General features: G+C 31.0%; 2 protein-coding genes and 1 long non-coding RNA gene across 5 annotated transcripts in view; all 3 read left to right on the plus strand.

Moving 5' to 3' along the window:
- Positions 1 to 1,703, plus strand: part of LOC136276472 (uncharacterized) — a 32,784-nt gene extending 31,081 nt beyond the window's left edge. Inside the window, exon 4 of the long non-coding RNA XR_010714925.1 lies at positions 633 to 1,703. This is a non-coding gene — a long non-coding RNA (uncharacterized lncRNA). The remainder of the gene's footprint in view (positions 1 to 632) is intronic.
- A 1,800-nt stretch (positions 1,704 to 3,503) lies between these two features.
- On the plus strand, positions 3,504 to 9,527 carry LOC136276417 (inactive tyrosine-protein kinase 7-like). The gene is made up of 9 exons (XM_066088320.1): positions 3,504 to 3,566; positions 3,718 to 3,978; positions 4,747 to 5,013; positions 5,170 to 5,463; positions 5,917 to 6,216; positions 6,611 to 6,906; positions 7,641 to 7,760; positions 8,114 to 8,302; positions 8,471 to 9,527. The coding sequence occupies exons 1-6, from the start codon at positions 3,554 to 3,556 to the stop codon at positions 6,694 to 6,696; spliced, it is 1,221 nt and encodes a 406-aa protein (XP_065944392.1). The 5' UTR covers positions 3,504 to 3,553; the 3' UTR covers positions 6,697 to 6,906; positions 7,641 to 7,760; positions 8,114 to 8,302; positions 8,471 to 9,527.
- Positions 9,528 to 10,513: 986 nt separating this feature from the next.
- LOC105333533 (D-beta-hydroxybutyrate dehydrogenase) overlaps positions 10,514 to 13,757 on the plus strand; it is a 359,470-nt gene continuing 356,226 nt past the window's right edge. For 2 of the 3 annotated variants that reach the window (XM_066088432.1, XM_066088424.1), the window contains exon 1: positions 10,514 to 10,640. The gene's annotated coding sequence lies outside the window, so the exon portion shown is untranslated. The remainder of the gene's footprint in view (positions 10,641 to 13,757) is intronic. The other variant, XM_066088427.1, reaches the window with a different exon arrangement.

The following is a 13,757-nucleotide window of genomic DNA, read 5'->3' on the forward strand; positions in this document are numbered from 1 at the left end:
TTAATATTTTTTAGGACAAGATATATTGAAAAATTAAAACACATGTAAAGTTATTTGAATCTTGAAGAACTCTAAATGACAATTTGCAACAAAAAATAAGCATATATAAAAATTTTGTATATTGTCTCCCTAAACTACATTTTAAGGTATGGTCTCCTCAATGCCTAAATCAGATTTATATATATATATATATATATATATATATATATATATATATATATATAAAAGAGCGGGGTGGTCGTGGCCATTTTAAACTGTGTTCGTTACCTTAAAAAATATATCTCTCTATAAATATATAGTGAATTACCACAGTTCAAGGCTTAAAGCAAATATCATTTTGTATGATTTCAAATGATACCCAAACATGAAAGAATTTATGTGTTTTATTTGTAAATAAATGATCTGTTTTGTTTTTAAAAATCACTTCAATCAAATTGCTTCTATGTACAATTCGTGCAGATAATATCTATCTATATATATTTAAGGACAAAACTTTTTATTTGACTTAATATATAATCTATAATAATAGATATTTCACCAAGTACTGGTACATTTTAAAAAGTTAAGATAACTTTTTTCAGACTATACTTGTTTAGCAAACCAAATCGATTTTCATTTTTTATGCATTGTAGATAGCTGATTTGGTTGTTTTCCTTTGCTCCCCTGCTGGAAACAATATGACAGGCACAGCGATACCTGTGGATGGCGGCTACACAACATCATAAAAAAACAACCAAGAATGGCTGTCAAAGATACATCCATTATAATCCAAACCTATCCTTATTGCTATGATTTACGAATGTGTCAAATAAAAACTGTTTTCTTAATTTTCCAAGGAAACATCTCGACTTTCACCTCCAACGAAGCAGTTTACTGAGTGGTTAAATAATAATTATAAAAGAAAGTTTTAATGATGCTACCATTTAAAGCATAATTGAAATATGTTTACTTTTAAAAACATGAATAATTAATTAAAGCGATAAAGGAAGAAGGAAATTCATTGTACTCACGTACATAATATATATACTTGAATATGCCGAGGAAAACACGTTCGTTCCAGAAAAAAATAATTCCTCACATAAACACGTATCATTCATAGTTTATGTTCATTATCAAATGTTGCGTTAAATAATATACTATAAGTATTCAATGAAAATCGTGTATAAAATCTTAGTCATGTTTTTACATTTAGTTAATAAAATAAAACTGTACTATTTTGTCAACTGAATGTAACATACTTAAGTCATACAAGGTGACTGAATCAGAAACCGTTGCTATACCGTTTCAATTTTCTTATCTACAAGTCTATTTTCATTTTTTTATGGCGGGATTTCATTCTGGGCTGAGTGCTATTGACTAAATCTTTCTCAATCTAATTTTTTTCTTCAATTTACGCCTTTAATATCTGTATCGGTACATTCATGTAAAATATGTTATTCAATACTAAACCAAAAAAAATAAAACTCAACAAAAGAAATAAATTTAAAAAAAAAATGTTTGTTTCCCAGTAGGTCTGATTAAAAACAAAATGGATATCCGAAAAAAAAAATCCCCTTAAAATATTTTATGTGTTAATTTTGTAATGATCTGTTTATTTTTAAATTGCTTAATTAGAGAGAGAATTATGTGTGTGTTCACAATGTACAGGTTTTTCAATAAAAGTTGAACTATTACTGATTTTTACAATTATTTAAAGAGCACTTCATATCATACTGTGATTTCCTGATTATTTTTGTCGGATTTTATTAGAGTCAAGCATCAGTAATTAGCTAGTGCTTCCTTGTTTAACTAAAAAAAAATATCAGGATTCGTAGTTAATGACCGAAAACTTTATATCACAATAAAATAATCGTCAAATGTAGGCGTGTTCATTTGGTAAGAGGAAAAAAAATGAATTTACAGCGTTCGTCAACATATCTGAAAAAATGAAACCGACTTCGTTTTTTCTATTTCTATTACTTGTTCTACCAGAAAGATCGAAAGGTAATTTTCTTAATTTATTGATATTCTTTTTAAATTTAAATACTTCTTAATCATATCTGTATTAAAACAAGCTGTAACTGCATTTAATCAAATTAATATGCATATACTTATACGGTAGTTTTTTTTATATTCTTAAAACTGCTCTAAATTTGTTGAAAATATTGAGTTATCAAAGAAAATAAAATTGCTATGTTAAAAGGTTAACTACTTTGAAATTATTTTTCTTTAAATCAAGTTTCGACTGCATCAAAGAAATTTAGGCTTTATACTGTAGTTTTGAATATTATTTAATCATCGTTTTGATTTGTTTTAATTCTTGGGTTAACAAAACAATTGAATCCGTTGGCCAGTTTTGGTCTATATCATTAAAGGGGCATGGTCACGATTTAAATCAAATTTTATTTTTATGTTTTTATTAATTACAATGATTTAGAAATGCATTTCTAAGGATCAAATTAAATTTGAGAGTCATTCGTAGAGTTATTAGCACGATACAGGGCTCACAATTCTTAATCATGTAAACAAAGCTCGTACCCTGTTTTGTGTAATAGGTTCAATATACCAGTAAAAAATAATTTTTCTTGCTTATTTGTCTATCTTTTTATTCATTTTAAGCCTATATAAACAGTTCCTAACGTTTAACACATTCGTTTTAGGTTTAAAAATTATTACTTCAACATTCAAAATGTAAACAAACGCTTTGTTTACATAGCGAAGAATTTCAAGCTCCGTAACTCGCATTTAACTCAACAAATGGCACTCAAATTTCGGATGCCTATAAAAAATGCCCCTCTGAAGCATTGTAAATATCAAAATCAAAAAACAAACAATTTTTGACCAAAATCGTGACCATTCCCCTTTAACAACAATATAATCAATTTCATTTTGACAGTGAGAGTAGACCATTTGCTACATATTGGTTTTGTTGATTTGTTGATACCCTTTGCGATAGATCAACATTTTAAAAGAATGACTGTTCCAATCTTATAAATTAAATATCTAAATAGCTTCCTGTCATTTGATAAAACATGTATGTAATATATTGATAGTAAGACTATTTTAATGAACGGTGTGAACTAAAACTGTTCAAAATTAACGTGTTTATCATAACTTCTTTTTAGTTAAATTGTTACATTAGAGTATTTTGCTCTTCAGTGTATAATTATAATTTCAGTTATTTTTGTTCCAGTGTTTAATTGAAAAACAAACCCTTTTAATGTATGATTTCTTAAAAAAAAATTATATATATTTTGTGCAAAGGTGTCATTAATATTTCTTAGATCAAAAAGACTTAAATTCAAAATGGTAAATAACTTATAAATGTCCTTTAATCAACAAATACAATTTTATATATACATTTGTAAACGTATTAAACAATTGAAAAAAAACATGTTTTCCAACATAATGGAAAAAACCGCTAAAAACCAACAACAAAATACAAATGAAATTCAATTTAAAACTTTTACAGGACAATCATTTGAGATAAAATCCCATTTTATGAATGGAGATATGATATATTGTCGAGGTTCTTGTTCGTGCCACGATTCGCTCTACATACGTCGAAAGTAGAATGACATTTCATCGTAAGTGCGCTATGTTTTCATGTCATTTTCTTTGATATTGAAATTACCTCTATCAGCTTAACTTGAAACGTAGAAAAATGACATTGTAAAATTATTATTTGATCATAAATAAGTATACCAAAGACACTATTTTGATTTTTTTAAAATTCAGAATCAGTGTTAGAAGTGACAGAAGGAAGCAACGTGACGCTGTACATACCAATCCCAACGAAATCTAAAACGTTGTTTCAGCTGACAGATTCTGGTGCTAGCATGCCTCGTTACGCTGTGTCTGCAGAAGAGTTAGCAGCCTCAGCCGGGTTGTTTACATTTGTTTTATCAAATGTTTCAGCGACTGATGCAGGCTACTACGCATTAGGATACGATGTTCAGTCTTGTAGAACAAACCATGGAGTCGTGCTTGTAGTCAATGGTAAAAATGATAAACTTTGTACTTGTGTGTTTACTCATTACATATATAAAAATGAAGCAAAGGTGCCTATATTATTTTATTTTCATATTTGTGTTTAATAAAAGGATACTTACTCCGATATGTGTTGGCAAATTAAAAAAAAAGGTCAACAATTTCAACTTTGAGTTTTTTAGTCATGCAAGCACATTAAAAGGGGGGGATCAAATAAAGTTGGAGAAAAGAGTGAAATGTTCAAATCGCATGGAGACAAAAAATAACTGGCGGGTTTTGAGATTAAATTCCAGATATATGTTTGGAAAAAAAGTAACTATCAGTTAACTATAGGCTTTTTTAAAAATGTATTAAAACAATTTGTCTACTCTCAGTCCTTATTTATGTCTATATTTCTTTTTGTAAATCATTAAGTAAAACTAAACGTATTTTTATACACGAATTGCTGTGAAATCCAGCGCTTCCGGAAAATGAAACGTGCCCTAAAGTGCAATACCTAAAACGTTCTTCTATGAAAATTTGTCGGGAATACACATATTTTTCAAACCGATTTTTTTTAACTTGAACCAGGAAGTACATTGACCACTAATATTAATGAAACTATCATAACATTAACATATCTTTGAACAATTAGTGAACACTTTGTTTTTTGCTTTGAAATTATTCTACAATACTTGATTGAATTTATGATTATTTTGGCCAGTGTATACAATACTCATTTTTTTAAAAATCTTATCTTCGTTTCAACATTTACATTTATTGCAGTTTAATTTTCAGCTTTGCCAGACAATCCAAAAATCACAGGAATACGAAATGTACCTATTGGTCAATCAACAATACTCAAATGTCATAGCATGTCGCGGTCGAGGCCACTTTACTTTAAAAAATTTCCCGCCATCGTTTATACGTGGATGGTGAACAATACAGTCGTCCAGTCTGATAGCCAGACACTGACCATGAGCATAACTTCCTATACGTATGTGCAATGCCAGGCTAGAGAGCAGTTGACATCAATAAGTGACATTGCTTACATCCAACCTCTGTGTAAGTAAATATTTTTGTACAAACACCAGGACAAAAATCATTAATCAAATGCCAAAAACGTATATTCTTGAAACTCACTTTTACTCCATAAATCATTTGTTTTTTTAAACATTGGTTTATTTCATTTAAAATCTTGTACATTATTAATGTATACAGATGGTCCGGAAGCTGTGACGATGACTCCCGATTTCAACACAAGTGTAAAGTTGCATAATGGTGCAAGCTTTGGACCTGTATCCTGCATGGCAGACTGCAATCCGCCTTGTACATTCCAATGGAGAAAAGTGGATTTGGACGGGACAATCGACGAAGTTATAACAACAGCAAATTTACCAAGACAGACTGTTAATAGCACGGAACCTCTGAAATACCAGTGTGTGGCAATTGGTGATTACAAAAACAATCGTGGTTCAAATACAGTCTCAACGGAAATTAACATAGATGTGCAATGTAAGAGTGTTATAATTCAATTTTGGTTGTAACGTGCTTTCTGATTGGCTAACAAATATCTTATATCGTATAAAGCATGTTGCCTACGTCATGTTAGATTAACGTCAAAAACATATCAATCCGCCTGACGTTACGGTTGTATCTTAGATGATTTGACCTCATTTTAAAAGTCAAATATTGGAGTGAATTGGTAAAATATTGTTACTGTGTTAAATAAGACAAATACGATAATTTAACAAAAATAATAGCCATAAGAAACGTTTTCTTTTTTCATGTATACATTGTATTGTTATTTGACACAAACCAGATTCCTTACATCCATCGTTTAATTAAAAACTTTGTGACCTGGAAAACTTCCATCAAACCAAAACTTTGTGATAAATATTTTAACCAAAATAATTAAATATATCTCAATTTTCTCTGAATCAATGAAGCATTTGATTTTACTTAAAGATCTTGCTGAACCGACCATTCTCGGAATTATAAACGGGAACATAATCACCGAAAATATCATACAAGCCAAGGAAGGAGCGTCTGCTGTAATTCAATGTTCGTGTGCAGGCAATCCAAAGCCCAAGGTTTATATAACCGGTAATGATGAGAAAGGAGACATTTCATGGTTACCAGTGAAAAAAGCTGAATCTGTGTATAGTTATCATAAACTGAAGTGTGAACACACGAAAGAGTATACTTGTGATGCTTATAATGACAAACTCAATCATACCTCAAGTTCAATTCATCTGTTCGTAGAATGTAAGTAATAATTCATCTTCTTGGCAGTTTGGCATACAAAATCGTTATCCCCGTTTTATGCATAGCAAAGTCGTAAAATTCTAAGCAAGATGCATGTAAACAAAAGCAATGGCTTTGTTTTGGCTATATGTTAAACACTGAATAGATGATCAATATTAGTATCAAAATACACTAGATATTGCTTATAATTTATGTTTATAACGAATCAGAAAGAAAGGGAAAAAAGAGAGAACAAAAGAAAGAAAGGAATTGCTTTAAATATATCCTGTACTTCTAAAACAAACGTTTTCAAACAATGTGTGCTCGGTATCTTTTATATAACTTGACAATTTGTAATTGCATTTTGACCATAACTTAAACACAGTTTTATTTTTTGAGGAATTATTTTTTCAAGGCTCTCCAAGGTTAGACGTGAATAAATCGTTTCCTCTGCACTATCAAGAAAACATCGACGGGTATGTTGTTTTAAAAGCTCCCTGATCTCGTACCCAAAGCCAAAAGACGCCACTTGGTTTGGACCCAGGGGGGAACAATTTAAACTTGGCACTGCCTCAACAATTAGCCAAGGGGATAAACCATACCAGTTTTGGATTCACACTGAGATTCATATCATTAATGAATCCTCTTTTGGATATTATAAACTCTTTGTCGAAGGGGAAGAAATTCAAACTATTATAATAGAAAACAAAGGTAAACTTAAGATATATATATATCTATATATATTTATACTATTCTCTTTATATTGCATCTCCCAAATTCTCCATGAGTCTACTCTACTATGTTTTTTGCAAATATAAAACTTAAAACAGATTGTGTTGAAAAATAGCATGTATTAAAAAATGCCAAAAGTATAGAAATTATACAATGGTAACACTTGGAAGAAAAAAATTATACAGCATCTGCTTCCAATAAAAAATAAAAAGTAAAAAATAACAAATCACCCTTGTCTTCTTTGGCATATCACAAAATAATGGATATGAAAGCATATGATGGAAAACGATTCTTGTATTTTCTGGGTTTCAAGCTTATACTTGTTAGGATATCCATAACTTTTATAATTGAATAAAAAATGCCTCTTAACACATATTTTACAATTACTTTTCAATGATTACATAATAACAATAAATATAGGATATAAACAAATAGAAATAAACGGTCAAGTACATTTTATTTTGATATTGAACATAATTTTAAGTGCCCAATTTAGATGTCGACATATACAATTATGAAAACAGGAAATAAACTTGTTTAATTTTAAAAACAACGAGACGTCCACTTAAAAATGCTATATTTTTGACTGAATTTAATAAATTGATATGTCATAAACATTCCAGACCGTTTTTTTATCAGACGCATTGCTTTATATTATTTTGATGTTTTATAAAGGACTTAATGCTATATTATGATAATGTTTTCTATTCTAGAGTCTACAAGTTCCGGTTTAATGGCGTACTTATCGACTTTGCCGTTGTTGACACTTGTTACCTTTGCTCTTGGAGGAACCATATTATTGTTCTGCTTCATATCTACTCTCTGCTACATCGGTAAAATAAATATTGCAATCTTAGACTTCATTGAACATCGAAACAAAAATAAAAAAAAAAAGTTTATAGGATGCATTTAAAATAATATTGTGCTTTAAGAATTACCTATAATGAAAGTTACATGCTATATTGATTATTACTGCAATTTTTTCCATATCATAGCTTTGATAATAATTAAGTAAAAAATAATGGTTACATATTCATACAGCCATTCATTTATCTATCTATCTATCTATCTATCTATCTATCTATCTATCTATCTATCTATCTATCTATCTATCTATCTATCTATCTATCTATCTATCTATCTATCTAAAATTGAACTTTCAATGATAAAAATTGTCAAAATAAAGGAAGGAAATACAAAAGGAGACAAGGACATCACAATCGGAAGACGTCTATTATTTCATCGGAACTGGAGACAGGACCAATGCAAAACGGGACACAATCCTTTCAGAGATATTCACCGATCCCCGGTCGTGGAGTTATTGAGGGCGACTACGAACCCATTGACACTCTTGACGATAGATCATATCTTTCCGGTAACATTTACATGTTTTTTTTTTAATTTGGTGATTATTATATTGTTAATATTGTGATAAAAACGAGCAAAAAAGTGCTTATAGTTTAGGAAGCTGTCAAAATTACTCAAAATATTTGTGCTGATTTGTTTAAAATATTCAGACTGTTTTTTTCTACTTTCTCGATAGTGTTTCATAAAGGAGATGAAATAAAGCACTCGCAAGACGAATCCTCTTTTAGTGAGAATACATCAGAAGCAGAGACATGCACATACGAGCTTGAGGGTCGCATCTATTACTGCGTTACAGAGACATCCAACAGTTGTAAAGAAAAAGGTGAATATGAAGAACTTCCAACCACCTAGACGAACATTAAATGAATTTTCTATGTACGATTTTCGATTAAAATAAAAGATGGAAGTATGTAGGTACTTTGTGCGAAAACAAAAGAAGAGCACGAATATTTGTTTGTTTGTTTTTGGTTTTGTTTTGTTTCTGTTTTTTTTTGTTTTTGTTTACCTCTATGCCATACAATTGTGAAATGTATTCGCCGAGTTTTTATTAATTACAAAAAAACTGGTCACGTTGTTTTGTTTGGACGGTGTGCATTTAACGTCCCACATTTTAACCATTGAGTGATAATTAAAATTTTCACACATTTTTCTATTGAATGTTAATTTGTACTTATACATATTGTTTGTCCTATATCCGTTCATGCAAATGTTTTTAATACCGCACGTTAATGCAATGGGATGTGTGTTTTTTTCACAACCAGATATGCTATCGGACCGACGGCATACAGAAATTAATATTCAGTGTGTATATATATTCTCGTCGAAATATTAATGTTTAGAAATATATGTGAGATACCGTTTAACAGTCACACTGTACGGTTTTAGTCAGGTATATGAATAATGACTCTAACAGTCATAAGGTACAATTAAGTTGACCTTTGTAAATAAAAACGTAACGCAACAAATATTGAGGGGTATTTTTCCCCAGTCACGTTTAAAGACATCTGAGTTGGCTAACTGGCACAGGCAGATTCATTTTATGCATTGTATAGAGTTGGCTCATATTTCAACTTGCATTTTATATACCTGCTACGTGCGCTTTAGATTTGAATGCTCATTTACAATGAATGCCAAAAAATAAATTTTTAAAAGTGCTTCAGGTTTTTGCTGCATATAAATGTATGTATGTAGACTTGAACAACTTTTTCCAAATGATAAAAAAGTTTTATGTTGTTTTTTTTTTATCGTTTTTTTTGTCAAGTCTTATCCGTATCACATGTAGGTGTAACATAATTTCAAATAGGAGTTTTAACTTATTTGCGTATGTCTTCGTGATATTGCGGGTTTTTACTGTTAACATCTATGTTTGAATTATAAAAGCGTATTTAAGAGAGAAATGCTAAATTAAAGGGGTTGATCACTTCACTGATGTATCAACATACCGAATTTAACAAAAGACAAAAAATATGAGAATTTGAGCGGATTATATTCAAGTTTAAAAAAAAACCAGATGAGTATTTTAGCTATTCTTAAAGCAAATGTTCACTGAATAGTGTGTCGGTGTTTCGTTTGTGAAATCAGGCCGTGAGATAAAGTTTTCTATTTCCTTTAACGCTTACAATTAAGTGTATCGGTATTTCGTTATCTAATAAACCCTTAAAGGGGCATGGTCAGGATTTTGGTCAAATTTTGTTTTTTCTGTTTTTGTCATTTGCAATGCTCTATGAATGCATTTCTAATGATCAAATGAAATTTGGGTGCCCGTCGATGAGATTTAAGCAAGATACAGGCCTCAGAATTCTTCGTCATGTAAACAAGGCTCGTGTCCTGTTTTTGTTTACATAGGTTCAATATACCAGTAAAAAATCTTTTCAAGATGATTTGTCTATATTCTTATTCTTTTTAAGCATAAATAAACAGTTCCTAACCATAAACTCATTCATTTTAGGTATAAAACTGAAATTTTCACTTCAACATTCAAAATGTAAACAAAAGCTTTGTTTACATAGCGAGGAATTGTAAGCTCTGAAACTCGCTTATATCTCAACAAATGATACTCAAATTTTGGTTGCCAATTAAAAATGCCTTACTGAACCATTATAAACATTAAAATCGAAAAAATAATATTTGACCAAAATTGTGACCATGCCCCTTTAAATGCGCCTTCTATTTGTCATAAACAGGATACATTATACAAGTTATTTAACACGTATAGCGATAATGTCTAACTTCGGAATCAGAGCATGCATTTATGGTCTCGTTCTTTTCAATTCGGTCAAGGCTGTATGGGTTCAGTGACACATAGAACATTTACTAGTTAAACACATTCGTTTCTTAATCCCCAGGTAAGCCAGTTACATTTACCTTTGCTTTTCAATGTATTGCTATTATCTTTAAGTCAAATCTCAGCCACACTCTACTTTAGATTCTGTTGTATCGTTACGTGATAATGTTGACTTGTCAAGATACAGTACCGTCAACGCGGATCTCGTTTTTAATCACGCTCCCCCCGCGGTTAAATCATCCCGGTCATCGCTGCAGTCATGTTTTAACTGCGGCGGTGTGACCTACCGTTGAACAGGGTGATCGGAGATTTTTACCTTACGCTATTAGACAATAAGACGGCCACCTTATATTAAGAATCATTATTTACTGGTAATGTCTAATGAATTGCTTCATTTCACATTAAATGATTATGTATTAAATGCACGTTTTCAAAACTCTCTATTTATTTTTAAGAAATTCTAATTCAACAATTATATGCACCCGTAACAATTTTCATGTAACGGTGGATAAAGGTATTATTTCGAAGACATTTTATTTTAATCATTTTCTTAATATAATCTACATGTAGGATAAGATAAAAACTAAAAAAAGAAAATACTTATTTTTTAAACATTTCCGACTCTTAATATTTTTAAATCCATATCAAGAAGTAGCACGTCTTACGGCTTGGTCTCTCGATGCTCAAGACAGTAAATGTTATACTATAGTCCGTGACAAGCACATGCTTCACGGTGAACGTTTACCTTACGATCAGCGACATAAAATGAAAATTTTTCTTTACTCTGAAAATACTACATGATATTATCATTTTATGTGTGTCGATTATAAATAAAGGTGCTAAAATATATTGTAACAGTTGCTAATAACGTTTTTCGTAGCCCCCCCCCCCCCATCTTGAAGTTTTATGACTGTCAAAGTAGACTGTATTTAACTTTAGTCCCATTTGTTTTACACAAAGATGTGAAACCATCGCACTGACAGGAAATCCACTCTACGCTTGAACGCACAGAATACACAGGTACATGTATAGACCGGTGGGTCATCCGTGAAACGAGTGACCACAAGGAATTCTACCCGTATCAAACAATTGTACTAATAGTAACAACAATTATTGTTTCATTTTACTTTGTTCTTAAATTGTTAAACGTGTTTTATGATGTTCCTCTCCGCAAAAAAACCCATTAAACCTTCAATATGAAGTAATCGAGAGAATGAAAATTAACAGAACGAAACTATTTTCTTTTGATTCTCTTTGATCCCGATAAACCAGTACTTTACAAATTTAAATATAATATATTTTAGTTTTATTAAGTAAGGTAAATTAAGCAATTTTTTGAAATATCGTTAGAGATATCGTATTATCTCGCACATACCCACATTACAAATGGAATACACGCATTCCGGAGTTTTTTTTTAAATGTTATCTGAATAGCTGGAGAAAAGAAGACAATATGTACATATCTATAGTCTGTTTAATAATTAACCAGCAATTCGGTAGAAACTACTTATCTTGTGAACATTATTTATTTTTTATTCAGTATTATTTCAATAAATCAATTTTTCTATAAACGTAAACTACTATCTTTCTTTTTGTAATTATTTAAAGTTTTCAACTATCTTTTTTATTTTACTGCTTAACATTTTTTTAATACAGACTATAGACAGGTATATTTACATATTGTAAAGGTATCACATTTGACTGAATGCGAGAATACGAGGTGGGGATGACCCCCGTTTTTACCGTGGGTAGACCTAACAATTACATGATCTTGGGTAATATCCTTAAGCGCTTAGCACATTAGATCAACTACTTAATTATGATTTCGGTGTTGTAACGGGCTTGCGGGAGGTGTTGGGAATGAGGGTTTAGTCCTGGTCTCCATCTCTCTCATCTTCACTCGAAGTTCCCGGTCAGACCCGGAATCAAGGACAACTGCTCTGTCAACTTCTTTGGCCCGGCCCCACTGACATCATACTCCTCACCAACAGTGATCGTAATGTCACTCTCACATCGGAAGTATACACGACTCCGCACTTGAAAATTGTCATCGCACAAATACCGCACAAGAAAATGTCTATCTTCACGCACACCAGAACGCCTAGTCATTGTTTTATGAATATCACAGAATATACCTGTATATATCTTTTCAGGGCAACACTTAGTTTAAAACTGAATAAAACCCGTGCGATGTGAAGAATCATACAATTTTAATTATGAGTACCTTTTTCCTTTGTGTTTTGATTAGGAGAACTGATTTTCCCTTGAACATTTAATTGTGAGCATGTGTTTTTATAATGCTACAACTAGTTGGTCTACAGAGCTGGTTAAAATCAATTTTCCGAACAAATTATGAATTTTTTATCAAAACAGTGGCGCTTGTTACAGCAATTATATGGACGTGATTTTCCGTAATATGAGCGATTAAGCCACTTTTAAAATTTGAATGAATTTTTAACGGTTTGATAGGATAAAAAGATAATATATGCTATTGAAAAAAAGTATACATACCTGAATATTTATAAAGTAAAATATTTAATTTAAGTAAATACGTCTTATTAATTTTACATAATCGGGTTAGATTTTAAAATTTAATCTAATCGTATATCGATATATCAATAAGTTAGTAAAGCATGATTTTTCAACCACTTGCGGGCATGGCTCATTTCAATTTGGATTGTACAGATAACAGCATTGAAATATTACCCCAGAATTACCAAATAAACAGCAAATATTAAAAATAAATATTTACCTTCAAAATATGTGATTTTCTATAAGGGGATCATGATTATCTTTATGCATTTGTTAACTTACATGTATGTTTAATGCATGTTACATATTTTTTTTAATCGAGGACGATAACTCGTGTTCCTTTTCGATACTTTTTAACACCGATCGTTCAAACCGCGGGGGTGTTGTCATTATGGGTGATTGAACCGCGGCGGCACGCGGTTTTTACCTGAGAAAGGGTGTTTAAACCGCGTTGCAATTTGGACAGCGGGGGTGCACGGAAAATACGGGATCCGCGTTGACGGTACTGTAATTTTTGATTTTTCAGTCGCTAAATCAGCTCAAACTTTATCCATTATCTTATTGCTTGTAGGTAAAGTTTTTAACACCTCAAAAAATTGCATATTATGAAGACACATAATCGATACTGTAGTTGATAAATTATTGT

Source organism: Magallana gigas, chromosome 1 (genome assembly GCF_963853765.1).
Source record: "Magallana gigas chromosome 1, xbMagGiga1.1, whole genome shotgun sequence".
Classification (NCBI taxonomy): Eukaryota; Metazoa; Mollusca; class Bivalvia; order Ostreida; family Ostreidae; genus Magallana; species Magallana gigas.

Coding starts and splice junctions, on each gene's coding strand:
- LOC136276417 (XM_066088320.1), top strand. Junction 3,979..4,746: donor AGTCGTGCTTGTAGTCAATG/GTAAAAATGATA, acceptor TTTAATTTTCAG/CTTTGCCAGACAATCCAAAA. Junction 5,464..5,916: donor AATTAACATAGATGTGCAAT/GTAAGAGTGTTA, acceptor TTTTACTTAAAG/ATCTTGCTGAACCGACCATT.